Source organism: Sarcophilus harrisii, chromosome 6, assembly GCF_902635505.1.
Source record: "Sarcophilus harrisii chromosome 6, mSarHar1.11, whole genome shotgun sequence".
Taxonomy (NCBI): domain Eukaryota; kingdom Metazoa; phylum Chordata; class Mammalia; order Dasyuromorphia; family Dasyuridae; genus Sarcophilus; species Sarcophilus harrisii.
The window spans coordinates 150,225,613-150,241,047 of NC_045431.1; the positions used below are offsets into that span (position 1 = coordinate 150,225,613).

A 15,435-nucleotide genomic window follows, 5' to 3' on the forward strand; every position below is an offset into this window, starting at 1 on the left:
TTTGCCTAAAAATTTTACATTGATAACTTTTATTATATATTTAAAAGGAATTTCAAGTTGTACATAACAGATTTATGATTTCTATTATGGACATGCTTGTTTTAATCCATAAGTTAAAGGTAAAAAAAAAAAAAAATTGAATTGTAGATGGAAATTGGTTAGTTTTCACATCAAAAAAGTCTCCAAACTGATGAAATGACATATCCTGACCAAGGTAAGTTTTTTTTCCCCTTGTATCTTAGCATACCTAAATTTGAGAAGGCATATTATTGGAAAGTTGGCCACCAAAGAATGAATTTTTTCCCACTACATAATGAAGACCATTTCTAAATGTGGAGGGGGAAGGGTCTGTGCTCCATATTATTGATCTTTGAAGTAAAAATATTCCATTAACTTAGTCACTCAGGCTTGGAAGTGGAATTTTTTTTTCTTTTTGGTAAAGTGATGATGGATTTGAAAATATACATTGATGTAATATTCTCCTAGTGCTTAAACTGCCCTTTGTTTATAAATGACACTATAACCAAAATCAGTTTTAAGAACATGGTTGGAAAACTGGTGATCACATTACAATGTCATAGCATTAACAGGCTGCATACCTGGGTTTGAGGTTTAGGCAGCACTAGCCAGTGTGGTTTCCTTGCCATGAAAATGTCTGTGTGAAAGTCAGCTGAATGTTCAGAAGACTGAATAAATTTAAGAAAATATGTGAAGTAGTCATAACATGAAAGGCAATTTTTTTTCTGTTTAAAAGGAGCAAATTTTATTTAATTTTTTTTAAAGACCAACAATATCTACACAAACAATATGTGTGTGTATATCTAAATGGAGATTTCAGGTTCCAAATGGAATTTCACAAAGTATTCTAAGAATTTGGGAGGGGGAAGCAAAATGATTATACTTTCTAAGTGTTCCACAGTTATGTTTTCTTTTCTTTTTTATTATACATTCTAAATAAGAAAAGCCTTCCCCCCAAAAAAAAGGAAAAGAAAAGAAAAAATGTGGCTAACAGAAGCTTTTAACATTCTCTCTGTAAAAATAACCTTCCACTGTTTTTTAAAAATAATATTTTATTTTTCCAAATATATGTAAAGATAGTTATATTTAAAAAAAAATCCTTATATATTCTTTAATTAGTTACTGTACTTATTAACTTTTCTTGTATTTCTGTTGACCGGGGTTGTTTGTAAATCAAATATTTTATTCGGAACATTTTTCTTTTTTTTGCAGGAAAGTCTAAAATTTATTCTCTTGTTAAATGCTGATTTTTTTCAATGATGCTCAGGTTAAATTTTGAAAGTTCCTTTGTTTTCTTGGAATACATTTCCCATTCAGTTTCTTTGAAACATATTTCCATATTTGTCATATTGTGTGAGAAAAATCAGACCAAAAGGGGAAAAAAACCACATAACTTCCCACTTTTTAAAAAATATTAGTGCCAAAGACATACCTCAGTCTGAATCATACCATGTCTCTGCAGCCTCATTGTACGCACCAGGTCAGAGATGTCAAACTGCCAAAGTGAACAATATGGGTATATTTTGGTAAATGCAAAGAACCACAAAGGACTCTTCCCTGCGCTTTCTCCTCTTCTGCCCAAAGCATTCTTCTAGATTTGTATTAACTCTGAGATAGGCTGTACATCCTATTCGAGCATATCAACACTGTGTGCTGAAAGGCAGCATCAATATTGCTCAGTACTTGAATTTCAAGTTTGAAGACTTGTTTCCAAGTCACCATTGAAACATTTCCTAGCTGATGGCTGTTTTTTACTAGCTATGGGAACACGGACAAATCACTACTTCTTTGAGCCTCCATTTTTTCATTTGTAAAATAAGATGGTGGGAGTAGTTGATGTCTAAGGTTCTGCTTTCAGCTCTGACTCCTATGACTGGCATGCTGCCCAAAGAAGGCTATTGTTGTGGCTATTGTTATTTTGAATCAATAAATAGGGAGCTAGTTTCAAAGGCAAGAGAAGGTCCTGGGTATAAATCCAGCAATTGCTTAGCAATGTTCTAAGTATTTCTTTAATACTTTATTTTCTGCATTGGTAGCAGGAGTTTCCTCCTCTGGGAATTCCCTATGCCAATATAAACACAGATCTAATCTGTATCCTTGTTTCATATTTTAAAGGTTACAGCAAAACACAGATATGTTATAATTCTCCTCTTCTTTCTGTTCCCCTTTCCCTGGTATTCTCAGAAGGCAGCTGCTATAGTAGAATTGGGGCTTAAAACTTTTGGTTCAAATTCCAGATCTGTCATTTAGTCTATAGTCACTTTCTTTGAGGTTTGATTCCCTCATAGTAAAATGGGTATAATAAAATGGGAACAACTTGTCTTCATGGGGTTGTTGTGAGGACAGTATGTTGTAAACCAAAAAGAATGGTGTAAATAATTGACATCTAAGTCTTACTTATCCTACACAGTATTCAGAGGATAATATATCTAGCATTGGAAGGCCTATAATCTAGTCCAATGCTATCATTTTACAGATGAGAAAATGGAGACCTAGAGAAAGTTACGTCATTTGTTTTTAAGCAGGTTTTCAGGAACTAGAGAAAGAGATTTTTTTGTTGTTGTTGTTTTGAGGGTTCTTACTTGACTAAAATTCTTTTTCCCTTGAAACTTGACTTAGTGTCAGTAACACATAAAGAATATTTATAAAATGAATGAAAATTTTCTCAATTCTAATTTCAGAATCATAATCTATTCTCCAGAGCATATGAATTCATTGAATTTGAAACTAAAACATCTCTCAGGGGCCAACAAGTCTAATCTACCATACCTGACAGCAATCCTAATGACAGATATTTGACTAGTGATTATCCACTTCTGCTTGAAAACATTCAAGGATGGGGAAACTAACACCTACCCATGCATGTTTTTGGAGAACTCTAAATATTAGAAAGTTCTTTTTGGCACAATCCTATATTTACCCCCTTGAAATTTTCATCAAAGCTCTTAGGTTCTGTTCTGTGAGGGCAGAGAAAACACCTGTGGTAGCCCTCCAAATATTTGAACACAACTGTCATGTCTCCCAAGTCTTTTCTGGACTAAATGTGGCTACTGATCCCCAGATAGCAAGGACTTGCAGAACTGAATATGATACTCCAGATAAGAGCAGAGGAGTGGAATAAGCTTCCTTATTCCTGGAAATAATGCCTATCCTAAGATCAATTTAACTTCCATGGCTGCCCAAAGTCCACTTCTGACTTCTGCTTGGTATATAATCCACATAAATCCACAGTTCATATTTTATAGGAAAAAAAAACAACTAAAAACAGGGCAAAGTTGCATTTTATGCTATTTTCCTTTATCTTCATCTACTGTGAAGTATAAAATACAAAGCTTTTGCAGCTTATAGTTTTTTGGTTTAGTAGATGAGTTTACAAGGGTATGCTGGTAAATGTTCAATATCTAGTTCTCTGAAAATAAACAAACTTTAAAGTTTAACTTGCATTATTAATATTTTCTCTATCTAAAGTTTAAAGAATCAATTATTCAGGCCCTGATTTGTACTGTTTGTTGGTTTGCAGGGGCTAAATAGTCACACTAAAATTTTAAAAATCAGCTCCTTGGAGTCAGTAAGTGTTGGCTCCTGCACAGCAAAATTCATTGAATTAATTATAGGGGTGTTATGAAACTCAAATGTGATAAAGGAGGTAAAGCACTTTGCATTCCTTAAAACATTATATAAATTCCAGTTGTAATTATTATTGTTATCATTAGCCTCCAATAACCAAATGAAGTCGATGATTTCATTCTCTTTGCTTTTCCACTGCACTCAGGCTGATCTCAGGCATTAATATTGAGTAACATAGAAATGCAGTAGTAAATATTTAACAGTCAGGCTCTCAGGAATGTACCCTTAAGTATGTATGCAACCCATAAGTTTAATCAGCATCACAAAGTCTTCCTCGTGTCTGGACAATCAACAAAACAATAAATCAAGTTTGGATTTGTGGGGATAGCTGCTCTCCAGCAGCAAATCCTTGGCTACAAGGCATGTCCAGTTTAAGGAATATAAAACATTAGATTTAAGAAGAAGTTGAATAAATCTAGCTCCATAGTTTGCTTATTTTAAAGGTGTTTTGTCTACTTGAACCTTAAGAATTATTATGATTCTGTAACATGAAGTATAATTTTATAACTACTGAATAAAAGGGGGGGATATATCTGTTTCTAGATTACATATAAAAATTTTTTTTAGAAGAAACCAAAGGATGTAAATGGAAAGGTATCTTAGTTAACTGAGCTAGTGTAGCCCTTTCTTTTATACAACAGCAGACTGAGCCTCTGTGAGATTTCATAATGCATATAAAATTGGTAATAAATAGGAAAATTCACCAGGTCTGGTGAATAAGAGGCAAGTTCAAATCCTAGATTGAACATGTGCTACATGTAATCCTGGGCAAATCACAAAATTAAGCTTTTTAAAAAAAATCTATAAAATGAGATGGACTAAACTACTTTTAAGATTTCTTCCAGATCTAACTTTTATGATTCTAAATCTAAACTTTTCCTCTTAGGTCTGAATTTAATAACCAACTTATAAGTAATGGTTAAAAAAAATCACACTTTTAAATAAAGGATTTAAAACTAGAAATCTTGTCAATCATTCATTATGACAAAAAAAGAAAAGAGATACCTGGCTGATGCTGGACAGAATATATTACTCACTATGTGATCTCACTCTCCACCTGAATTCTCAGTGTTTCAAATTTCCCATTTATAAATGTAAGATTATAATCAATATTGACTTCTTGTCTGATTCATACTTCAAAAGACCTAAGATTACATCATTGTTATGCACTTTCTTTACGGATGCAAATTGTAACCCCTATATAAATCCAAAATAGAATATGGGAACTTCTTGATCTTTATTGATTATTGATTTATTTATTAGTATAGATACATTGACCTAAAAGTCTCTGAATGTCCAATTCCACTATTGCAATAAGTGGGTCAGCACTAATTTAAGAATTTTCTCATGAAAGAGATAAAAGTAGATAAATTATCTGGTTGATAAGGCAGGTCATAGTTTGTCTATATAGTTAAATCTAGATGAAAACAATAATGCATTTCTTTAATTTGAAAGATTATGATACCTTAGTAGGATCATTGGGCCATATTATGGTCATATATTTATGGACGTTTAATAGACCCTTTCTAGAATTCTCTTTCTAATTTGTTTCCTTCATAAATTCCTCATATCTCCTTTAATGATTTTATAGATGAGGAACTTAACACTCTGGCAAAAAAAGGCAGAATTGTGATTTGAATTAGGAGCTGCTTATACTTAAATATGTATGTAACCCTTAAGTTTAATCAGCAAAGAATTCATCTCCTGGCAGACAACCTTCTGGTGATGACCTTTCATACCTGGTCTTTGGATGTCACATTATCCATTCCAGACCCATAATCAAAGTTTGTCCCTCTTAGCAGGGTCTGCCATAGCATTTGCATTAAGAATACTGATTTCTAAAAAAATATATGCTGTGATGTTAAAATATCAGAATAGAACTTAGAAGACATATATACACTTCTTTCTTTCTGTAATGGATCTATAACCTCATTAATGTAAGGCAGAGATGTCAAATGTATTTTGTAGCTCTGCAATCCTGAGTGCAGCCAGAACCAGATTAAAATCTAATTGGAAAATATTCAATGAAACAAATAAAAATACAATGGAACATGGTCAATGTTGATATGTAATATTCTAGGTCAGTATTGGTCTACAGGAATCCTTATGATTTCTCTTTGAGTTTTATCATTGGTGTATGGAACTCAAGGGGAATATGATCTCTGCCAGTACAGACTAGTACCTGCCTGGGGGCCCTGAGACATTAGGTGATGTGCCCAGAGTTACACAGCCAGTGTATATCTGAAATAGCATTTGAACCCACAACTTTCAGAATCTTTGACCAACAAATTTCCCATTATTCAATGTTGCCTTGTATATGCATAATGAAAAAACTAAAATTTAATATTAGTAAAGTCCTTCAAACACAGTGTTTGTAAAACATTCATATTTACAAATTGAATTTATTATCTCTTTTTAGCTTTCTGATATTCACATTTACTATGTTTAATGCTATAGCCAAAGTGAATGAAACTCCCATACATACACAGCTATATATAAAGATGTAAAATAAATGTATATATCATAAAATATAATTATTATATATTACATAAACATACACACAATTATATAGTGATGCTAACTATTAAAGCATCCAAAACTGCTGATACACTGCCTAAATTCAAGCAACAAAATATTTATTTTAATTAAATGTTTAGATCCATGTACTTACTTCAAGATCTTGATTGATTAGTCCTAGAACCACATCTATACAAATAAGTGTCCCTGAACGTCCAATCCCAGCACTGCAGTGAATGATAATTGGCCCTGATTTGTGAACATGTCTCATGTATGAAATAAACATGAGTAATTCATCTGGTTGAGAAGGTGTATCATGGTCTGGCCAGGCAGTGAAATTTAGATGAGAAACATATCTTATTTCTCCAGTCTGAAAGTTTATGAGACAATTAGTAAATAAAGGTTAAAAATATTGTTTTTATGCAAATAATTAAAGTACAGCCCCAACCCCAACCTAAATAAACTCCAATAAATAAATATATTCCATTAATATAAATCTTTGGTCTGGTCTCTGCTACTGTTCACAATCTGGTCTCTCCTACTTTCTAGTCTTCTCACACCTTACACCCTTCTATGAGCTAGGGTCCTTTTAACACCTGTTGTGCCAGATATTAAACCATCTCTTATGCCTGTGATTTTTCCTTGTGTCCTCTATGTCTGAAATACTTTCTTGATTTCCCCCTAAGTTCTAGAACCATACTCCAAAACCACTTATGAAAGAACTGTTTCTTTTAGGCTCTCCCACAGAAACCACAAGTACTATTATTGTATCTTGTTGAAGAAAGAGCAGTTTAAAGTCAACAGCTGTAACTATCCTTCTAAAATATATTTCTCAGGGAGATTTAACATGTGTGCATGTTTATAGATCATAAATATGATTTTATGAGGAGATAGGAGGAATTTATGGAGGAAACAGATAGGAAAAAGAATTCTAGAAAAGGGTCTGTGAGGAGCTGGTGGTTTATAGTGTATTTGGGAGAATTCTACCCACATGAAGGCTAAAGAGAAGAGTAAAAAAAAAAGACTTATTCATGGGGAGATTAGATTTTACTTTAATCTTGAGTATAATATGAAGACTATCAGTACTTTAAGTAGACTGTATCTTCAGAAAGTAAGGTCAACTGTGGTTATAACAAAAGTTTGAGGTGACCCCTAGCTGTGCTCTTTATCAAAGATTAAATATGTAAGTAATGACATGTCTTTTTTGTTACTGATTTTGCTTTATGTAAGAAAATCTCTCAATATGTTAGCATATGCATGTATACATATGGGTATGTATATACCTAAGCGTATCATTTTGTTTGTAATTAGCAATCTAAAGTCTACCACTTCCCTATCAGGAAATCAGATGATTTTAATAAGACTCCACTGAATTCCATTTGGTACTACAACTTCTTATTTTGTCACAAAGGGTCTTTCTCTAGTTAAGATATTAAAGCTCCCCAGTGTAGTGAATTCTCTACAGCTAAAAATTCTGTTATAAAAACTGGTAGTTTCTAATATTCAGCTTTGGAACCAATTTATGTTGCCGAGTAAGGGCTGACATAAATTATAACTTATTTGTAATGAAGAGGGTTCCATTCAAAACTTCAAAAGAAACCCCCAAAGGTTGGCATCTATTCTAAGAATAGTTATTGAGGCTGATGTAAGAGAGAATGGATGCCATCATAGAAAGAGACAAAGCATATGGTGTGAGCCTGTTTTTATAACAATATGATAACTCATAAGGCACAGATGGTTTCATTCACTTACCTGAATATCCTGGAGCTCCATTGCTCTGACAATAAAGCCTTTTAACTGCTGCACTCTCACTAGGGCAAGCCGAAGCCTGTTATTTACCATTATAGTTTTCCCTAGGATATCTGGCCAATACCGTTGGCACTTGATCTTTTCTCCTTCTACCTCTTGGGTCATCATAGCTATCACTGTAGCATTTTGTTCCCAAATCATTTGCCAAAAGTCTGCCACAGTTGTAGGAAGAGGTCCTTGACAGGCGATGTAAAAAAATTCTTTGTTCCCCACTGGCATCTTAATGAAGCTGGCGTTGATATAGCCTCCTTCATCTCCAAGTGGGACTCTTGTCGCATCATCTGTGATTTCCCCATAACAAAACAGTGATCATCTTGACATGTTTATTTTCAAATAATTATCTTTCAAATAGTTTGGGGTACATTAAAATATTCATTTCAGCAATAGGGAACATTTCAGTGTAGATATTTAGAAGCATTAGAGGTGAGTTTGATATGTCTCCCCACACATGAGCACATGTGCTCCCCTTAGCACATGAGCACAAGGAATTTCTTTTATACATGTTTTCTATGTTAAGGCATATAGTCTATTGAATCAATTACAATTAATTAAAATGAATAAACTTAAATCTGTTGAATAAGTACCTAGGGAAAAGAATAATATTGTCTAGTATTAATTAATGATCCTTATCTATTATTAAGTAATAATAAATGAAAAAGCCACAAAGCTTGTTACTAGAGAACAAAATAAGTATTTTAAATATATCAATACATTAGTAATTATCAAGGTTATGGATAAAGTAAACATTTCTCTTATTTAGTTATGCTATATAATATGAATCATGAATCTAAAATAAATATTAACTGAAGATGTTCTTAGTTCATTCCCATATGGATTAATTTCAGGGAAAAAAAAATAGGCAACTATCTCAAACTGGCTCAGTTTATTTGTTAAGTAGAGTTCTCGTTCTCTTATCTTAGAGCCACATCCTAACATTTATACTTTCAAAGACTCAAAAGACATTTTCACACTATATAGTTTTAGCTGATAACTTGAATACCTTTTAAAAAAATTTTATTTATTTATTTATTATAACTTTTTATTGACAGAGCCCATGCCTGGGTAATTTTTTTTACAACATTATCCCTTGCAGTCACTTCTGTTCCGACTTTTCCCCTCCCTCCCTTTACCCCCTCCCCCAGATAGCAAGCAGTCCTATACAAGTTAAATATGTCATAGTGAATACCTTTTTTTTTTAATGAAAGCAGAAACTTTTCGTAATATTTTTGATATGCCCAATAGAATGATTCTGTATATATTTACATATTTCGATTTAGTGTGACAATCTCTAAAACTAATGAGCAATAATCATGTAGAGAATTTCTAACAATTCTGAATTTTTATACCTACTGAGCTTAATTAATTAATCGTCCTTACTTCTTCCTAAATTTGGGTTCATGCTATTTGACCTTAACCTTTCCTACTTATGAGCCATCTTCTTGATACAACTTTTACTTTCTTCCTCTGTTAATTTCTGAGGCATAAGTAGGCATACAGAATATTGAAATCCAGAAAGTTGAAGCTGACTTAAGGCACCCCCTGAATACTTGTGCATAATAATGAAAAGAACAGGTATGCCTATTCATTACTTCCAGACATTTAAATAAATAATCCTATTTTGTTATTTGAGTGAGTTATTATAGTAGAAGACAGAGGTGAAAATAACTTCTCTTAGTCTGCTGGAAAATTTTAAACAAGTCTACTTGTTTAGGACTACTATTGTAACTCCAAATCTAAATTATTTGATGCTTTATGGATAAAACATAGTTAATTCTTAAAATACAAAATGGGCATAAGGAAGAAATTGTTGATGGTTACAAAGTATGAACTTGGGAAATTTGTCTATTCAGAAGTCAAGCCAAGGAAGATACACTATAAGTAAAAATTCAGGAAACACTGAAGAAACTGTGTTATCTGACTTCCACCCAATCAGTTTTAAAAGCACACAGATATCAGAGTAAGGATGGTACCCAAATGTTCAAAAAACCAAAACCAAAACCCCAACAGTTCCTTATAAGAGAGAAATGAAGGAGAGAGTATTTGAGAGAGAAAAACAAGAAGGAAGAAGAGGATGAAAACTGGCCAGCAACTTAAAAAACTTGAAATTGTCATCATAATTTTTCTTTAAAATAAGAGCAAATTTGGAAATAAATAATTAGAACTTACAGGGAAGTATATTCTTATATCTGTTTTTCCTTCTGTTTTCTTTTGTTTGTCCAATTAAGCAATGATCCAAAGGTTTTAATTCCTGAAGATTCTAGAAGTATAAATGAAAACCATGTCAATTTTTCTGAGATAAACTAAAGGTCACAACCATGATGATAAATGCTATAAATGTGAAGAGAATGGCAGTTGATCAGAGAAGAATTTATAAAATGCTAATTGTAGAGGATGGGAACTCTGAAAAGGTATACTTAAATCTAGGTCAGTAGGGTGCTTATAGTTAAGTACCTATTCAATGTGAGATAATGGTTCTCTAAACACATACTTAATGTGAATCAATATATAGTTGACATATACTTAGGGTAATATGGTGATATAATATTCTACACTTGCACATGCTCAGTGTGAGGTAGTGATGTAATCGTACTGGAGTATTTAAAAGGAGTCTCAGATTCAGAACATTGCCTCAATCACAGCTCTCAGCTACAGACACAAAAGAAGATGCCAGATTCCAGACTCCATCTTTGACCAGCCACTATGGCTCTCCAGCCTCCTTCACTCCTCCACTAAGACCAAGAACTCAAACTGATCCCAAGGTCCCTCCTGAGAGCTAGCCCGGACATTACAGCTAATGAACAGATCAATTTTCTAATGTTTTGGGCCAATCAAGTTAAACAATTATTCTGTGTACGGTTACCCTGATAAGGTAAGCCATTGCTGAGCCACATTCCTACAAGTGTTTTTTCTTTAACATACTGAAGATAGAAAGGCCTTCTTGGAAATAATTAGCAATCCCACAACAACCAAATTTGAAAAGGGCTTTTAAGATACCTCATATAAATTATTTAACTCTCCCTTAAGATGATTCAATATGCTTTTTGGGGGAGGTGGGCACCTATTTAAAAAACTTTGATCCAAAATAATGAAATTCACTAGAACCACAAATAACAAGTTCAGTGGGATCATAAAATCTTCCTTATTCCATTCTTGTTTCTATTGAGCAAGTAGAAAGAATGACAGTATAAAGAGAAACAATATGTTTCTTCACCAACAAAAGCTTCATCTTGTGCTAACTACCTTTGTCAACTAGTTTTTCTCCCACTGGCTAAATGCTGTAACACCTGACAATAATAATTAATCCATTAAAAATATGAAAAAATTGATGGCAGCAATGGCATAAATTAGACACTAATAGAAAAGTCAACCGACAAAAAAGAATGATGAAAAAAGGATCATAAGATGAGGGAGTCTGTGGGTGTGGGGGGAGGAAGGGATGTATTGATCATTGCTACTTTGAAATGGGATGGCATACTTGAAAGTCTCAGTTATATTAAAACTGTAGTACAATGACTGGTGTGGATTCTATCTTGTGCTGGAATTTATTTTTTGATATTTTCTGAGTTCTTTCCTCAAAGTTAAAAAACTATGAAACCACATCGCCAAGAAAATTCATCAAGCTTCAAGATAATAGAGCTCTAACTTTGAATCAGTCTTCCAGGGTTTTATTTAGAAGAAATGGTGGGCAATAAGGATATGTTAGAAAAGACACCATAGGACAAAAATATTTTTGTATTTGGAAATTAAACAAAGGTTGGTGTTAAGGCATCTTTTTCATGAAACAAAATATTATATTTATATTCATAAGAAGCAGCACAAGGAACTCACCTCCAGCTCTTTGGAAGGAATCCCTTGCTCTAGTAGACCACGCAACATTCGGATCACACATTTCAACTTGTTACCAGTATAATTGCCTGAAGGAAGCACTCTGACAACAGGGAGGGCAGAGAGCTCTTTATTTGTTAAGAAGCAGTGATCTATAAAAAAAGATGAAGGGGACCCTTATAGAAACTGGTAAAGTGCCCCTAAATTGGGGAATGGCTGAACAAGTTATAGATAGGAATAAGAAGGTATAATATTGTGCTGTAAGAAATAATGAAGGGGATGGTTTCAGAAAAACCTGAAGAAACTTGTATGAAATGATGCAAAACGAAGTGAGAAGAACCAAAAGAACAATTTATACAATGAAAACAATACTGTAAAGACATAGGAGCTAAACAATGTAACGACTAACCATGACTGCAGAGGACTCATGATGAAACTGGCTACCCATCTCCTAATAAGGAGATGATATTAAAACATTTTATTGTTGGACATATCAGGTGTGTGAATTTCTTTTGCTTTACTATATATAAAATTCTAACAGGGGTTTTGTTTTTCTTGTTTTCTCAATGGAGGAATGTAGTAGGAGGGAAAGAAGGCAGATCATTTTAAAAAATTAAATAAAAAAAAGAAATGCTATCTAGCAAGAACAGATGAGATTTATCTGTTTTTACCCCTTTTGTCCTTATTGGGACAATTATTTCTGCCATCTTTACAAGGTTTTTATTGTATAAAATTGTGCAGCCAGGAGAGATTTGGATGGTTACTAAAATTTTTGTAGGCAGTTACTAAAAGACCAATGAAGTGGATGATAATCCCTAACTCAAGAAGCACTTATGAAGCATCTTAAAGAGATCAGAGTTTAATGGAGAAGATGAAATGCAAACAGCTATATATAAATACAATACATACAGGACAAATTGGGAATAAGGTCAAATGGAAAGCACTAAGTTTGAGGAGGATTGTAAAAGGCTTCTTGCACAAGGTGGACCTTTAGCTGGGATTTGAAGGAAGCCAGGAAAACTAGAAGGCAGAGAAGAGAAAGAGAGAGTTTTAGGTGGAGGATGTCAGTGAAAATATTTAGAGTTGAGAGAGGGAATATTGTGTGTAAGGAATAGAAAAGTGACCAGTGAGGCTGAATTTCTGAGTAGGTTGTGGGGGGAGGAGGAAAATATATGATTTCAGAAAACTGGAAAGGTAGGCAAGAGCCAGGTAATGAAAGATTTTACACTGTAAACAAAGGATTTCATATTTAATCTTGGTGGGGGCATAACACAGTCAGCTCTGTGCATAAGAAATACCAGTTTTACAGATGAATAGAACATGGACTGGAGTGGGGAGAAAAATGGAGGCACATAGACTCACCCTGAGATTTTGTAATATTGCAGGTATGAAGTGATAAGGGCCTGCACAAGGATAAGAGCATTATAAGAAGAAAAAAGGGGGAGTATGCAAAAGATGTTACAAAAGTAAAAATGAAAGGTAACAACAGATTGAATGGGGTGAAGAAGAGAAGTGAGAGATGGTGAAGAGTTGAGAATAAGCGCTAGGTTGCAGACTGAGTGACTGGAAAAATGGCTGTAGCATCTAGCATAAGAAGGAAATTCAGAAAAGGAGAGAGTTTGGGAGGGGAAGTGAATTTAGTTTTGTACATTTTGAGTTTAAAATGTCTATGGGACACACAGTTTGAGATGTTCAATAAAACAGATGGAGACGTGAGATTGGAAGTCAGGAGAGAAGGTGTGACTAGACAGATAAATCTGAGAATTATCTGCAGAGATGACAATTGGATTCATGTGAGTTGATGGGATCATCAGGCAGAATGATATAGAAAGAGAAGAGTCTGAGACAGAACCCTTAGAGATACAGCCACTGTTAGCAGATGTGACCTGGAGGACTAAGAAAGGGTGATCAAAGAAGCAGAAAAAGAACCAAGAGAGTAATGTCACAAAATCCTAGAGGGAAGGGGAGAAGAGGGTGATAGTATCAAAGGCTGCAAAGGGGTTAAGAATGATGAGGCTTGAGAAAAGGCTATTAAATCAGCAAATAAACTGGTAATTTTGGAGAGGGTAGTTTCAGGTGAATGATAAAGTTGGAAGCCAGATTGCAGAGTGTTAAGACAAAAGCAAGTGGAAAATGAAGGCACTGATAATAGATGTCTTTTTCAAAGGGTTTAGCTACAAAAAAAAGAGAAGCTAAGAGGAATATATGTTTTTGAGGACGGGGAGATAGAGGTATGTTTTCAGGCAGGCAGCAGTCTATAGATAGGGAGAGATTAAAGAGAAGTGAAACAGGAGGATAATAGTAGGGACAATCTCCTAGAAAAGGCAGGATGGTATGAGATCACATAGACAAGGAGAATGGTCATTTCTCAGAGTGAAGGAGACAATGAGCAGGAACTTTGAGCTAATGGCTAACATGCAAACACATACATAAGTATGCACACACACCCATGAAAAGACCCTGACTATATTTTTGCAATGTTTAGGTTTGGTGAACCAAGTGTTAAATTACAACTTGCCTTTTGTAGAATCTTCCTGTTTTTTTGTTTCATTTGTCAACCTTTCAGTTTCCCACATTTTGTCACCTTCATCATCTTTCCTCCTTTCAAGCTTTTGAGTAAAGCTATAAAAAAGCAAAGACATTTGTAACATTTCATTTAGTTTCATTAAAATTTTTTTTAAAATTTAGGCTAATTTTTTTCCTCCTAGTAATTTTGTAGGAAGGTACCTGACAATCATATGAAACTAATGAAAGCCTGTTTTACTGGATCCCTGAGGATGAAATAAACAATTGCATCACCAGGTAATTTCCTCTCTGGATTTCCCTTGCCTTCTCTGCACTTCACAAGGAAGGATCCCTCTCTAGAGGGAGAAGGTACATTGATTTTTATGCTTTGTCTTTCAAACAAGGTCATAAGAAGTACATCTTGAAGTGCAAACTCTTGCTATATCCTTCTGGTCCTTGGCTTTTTCTTTGCACAATATAACCAAATATTATTCAAAACTTAAGAAAAGTAGGAAGGATTAAAGAATCACAAAATTGCAGAGTTGGAAAGGGCAGTGACCTTGTAGTTTAATTCATAAATCAAAGAATTCCCATTGATCTCAGTGGTTGTCCACTGGAAAGCCTCTGAAGAGGTAGCAATCACCCCCTGTAAATTAGGCAGCCTATTCCATATTTAGACAGATAGCTATCTAAATAAATTGATCTCTTGGCAATTTTCACTTGCTGCTTCTAGTTCTGCTCTCTTGGGCTAGCCAAAGTCTCCAAATGATATTATTTCAAATACTTGAATATTATCTCTCATGTCCTATGAAATGTTCTCTTTTTCCAATCCCTTCAATAGATCCTCCTGACACAGATTTCAGATCCTTCACTGTCCTGAGTACTTGATCTCTGGATATTATTCTTCAGGTAATCAATTTTTTTTTTTAAACTATGGTGCCCATAACTGGACACAATGCTCCAGAAGAGGTCTGATAAATATGATGGGATTATCACCTTCTTGTTACTGGAAACGATGGATCTCTTAATATGACCTAGGATCATATCAGATTTTTTTGGCTGCTACACCATGTTTCTTACTGATTTCTAGAATCTCCCAGATCCTTTTCAGAACAACTGTGATTTAATCATGTC

The 15,435-nt window shown here is 34.0% G+C and overlaps 1 protein-coding gene across 9 annotated transcripts in view; it reads right to left on the reverse strand.

Moving 5' to 3' along the window:
• Positions 1 to 15,435, reverse strand: part of PTPN13 (protein tyrosine phosphatase non-receptor type 13) — a 206,338-nt gene that overhangs the window by 2,805 nt on the left and 188,098 nt on the right. For all 9 annotated transcript variants that reach the window (XM_031942068.1, XM_031942073.1, XM_031942074.1 and 6 more), the window contains 6 exons: positions 14,315 to 14,418; positions 11,800 to 11,948; positions 10,138 to 10,228; positions 7,915 to 8,252; positions 6,317 to 6,532; positions 1,451 to 1,513 (listed from right to left, as the gene is read on the reverse strand). In XM_031942068.1, coding sequence (XP_031797928.1) covers positions 1,451 to 1,513; positions 6,317 to 6,532; positions 7,915 to 8,252; positions 10,138 to 10,228; positions 11,800 to 11,948; positions 14,315 to 14,418 — 961 coding nt within the window. The remainder of the gene's footprint in view (positions 1 to 1,450; positions 1,514 to 6,316; positions 6,533 to 7,914; positions 8,253 to 10,137; positions 10,229 to 11,799; positions 11,949 to 14,314; positions 14,419 to 15,435) is intronic.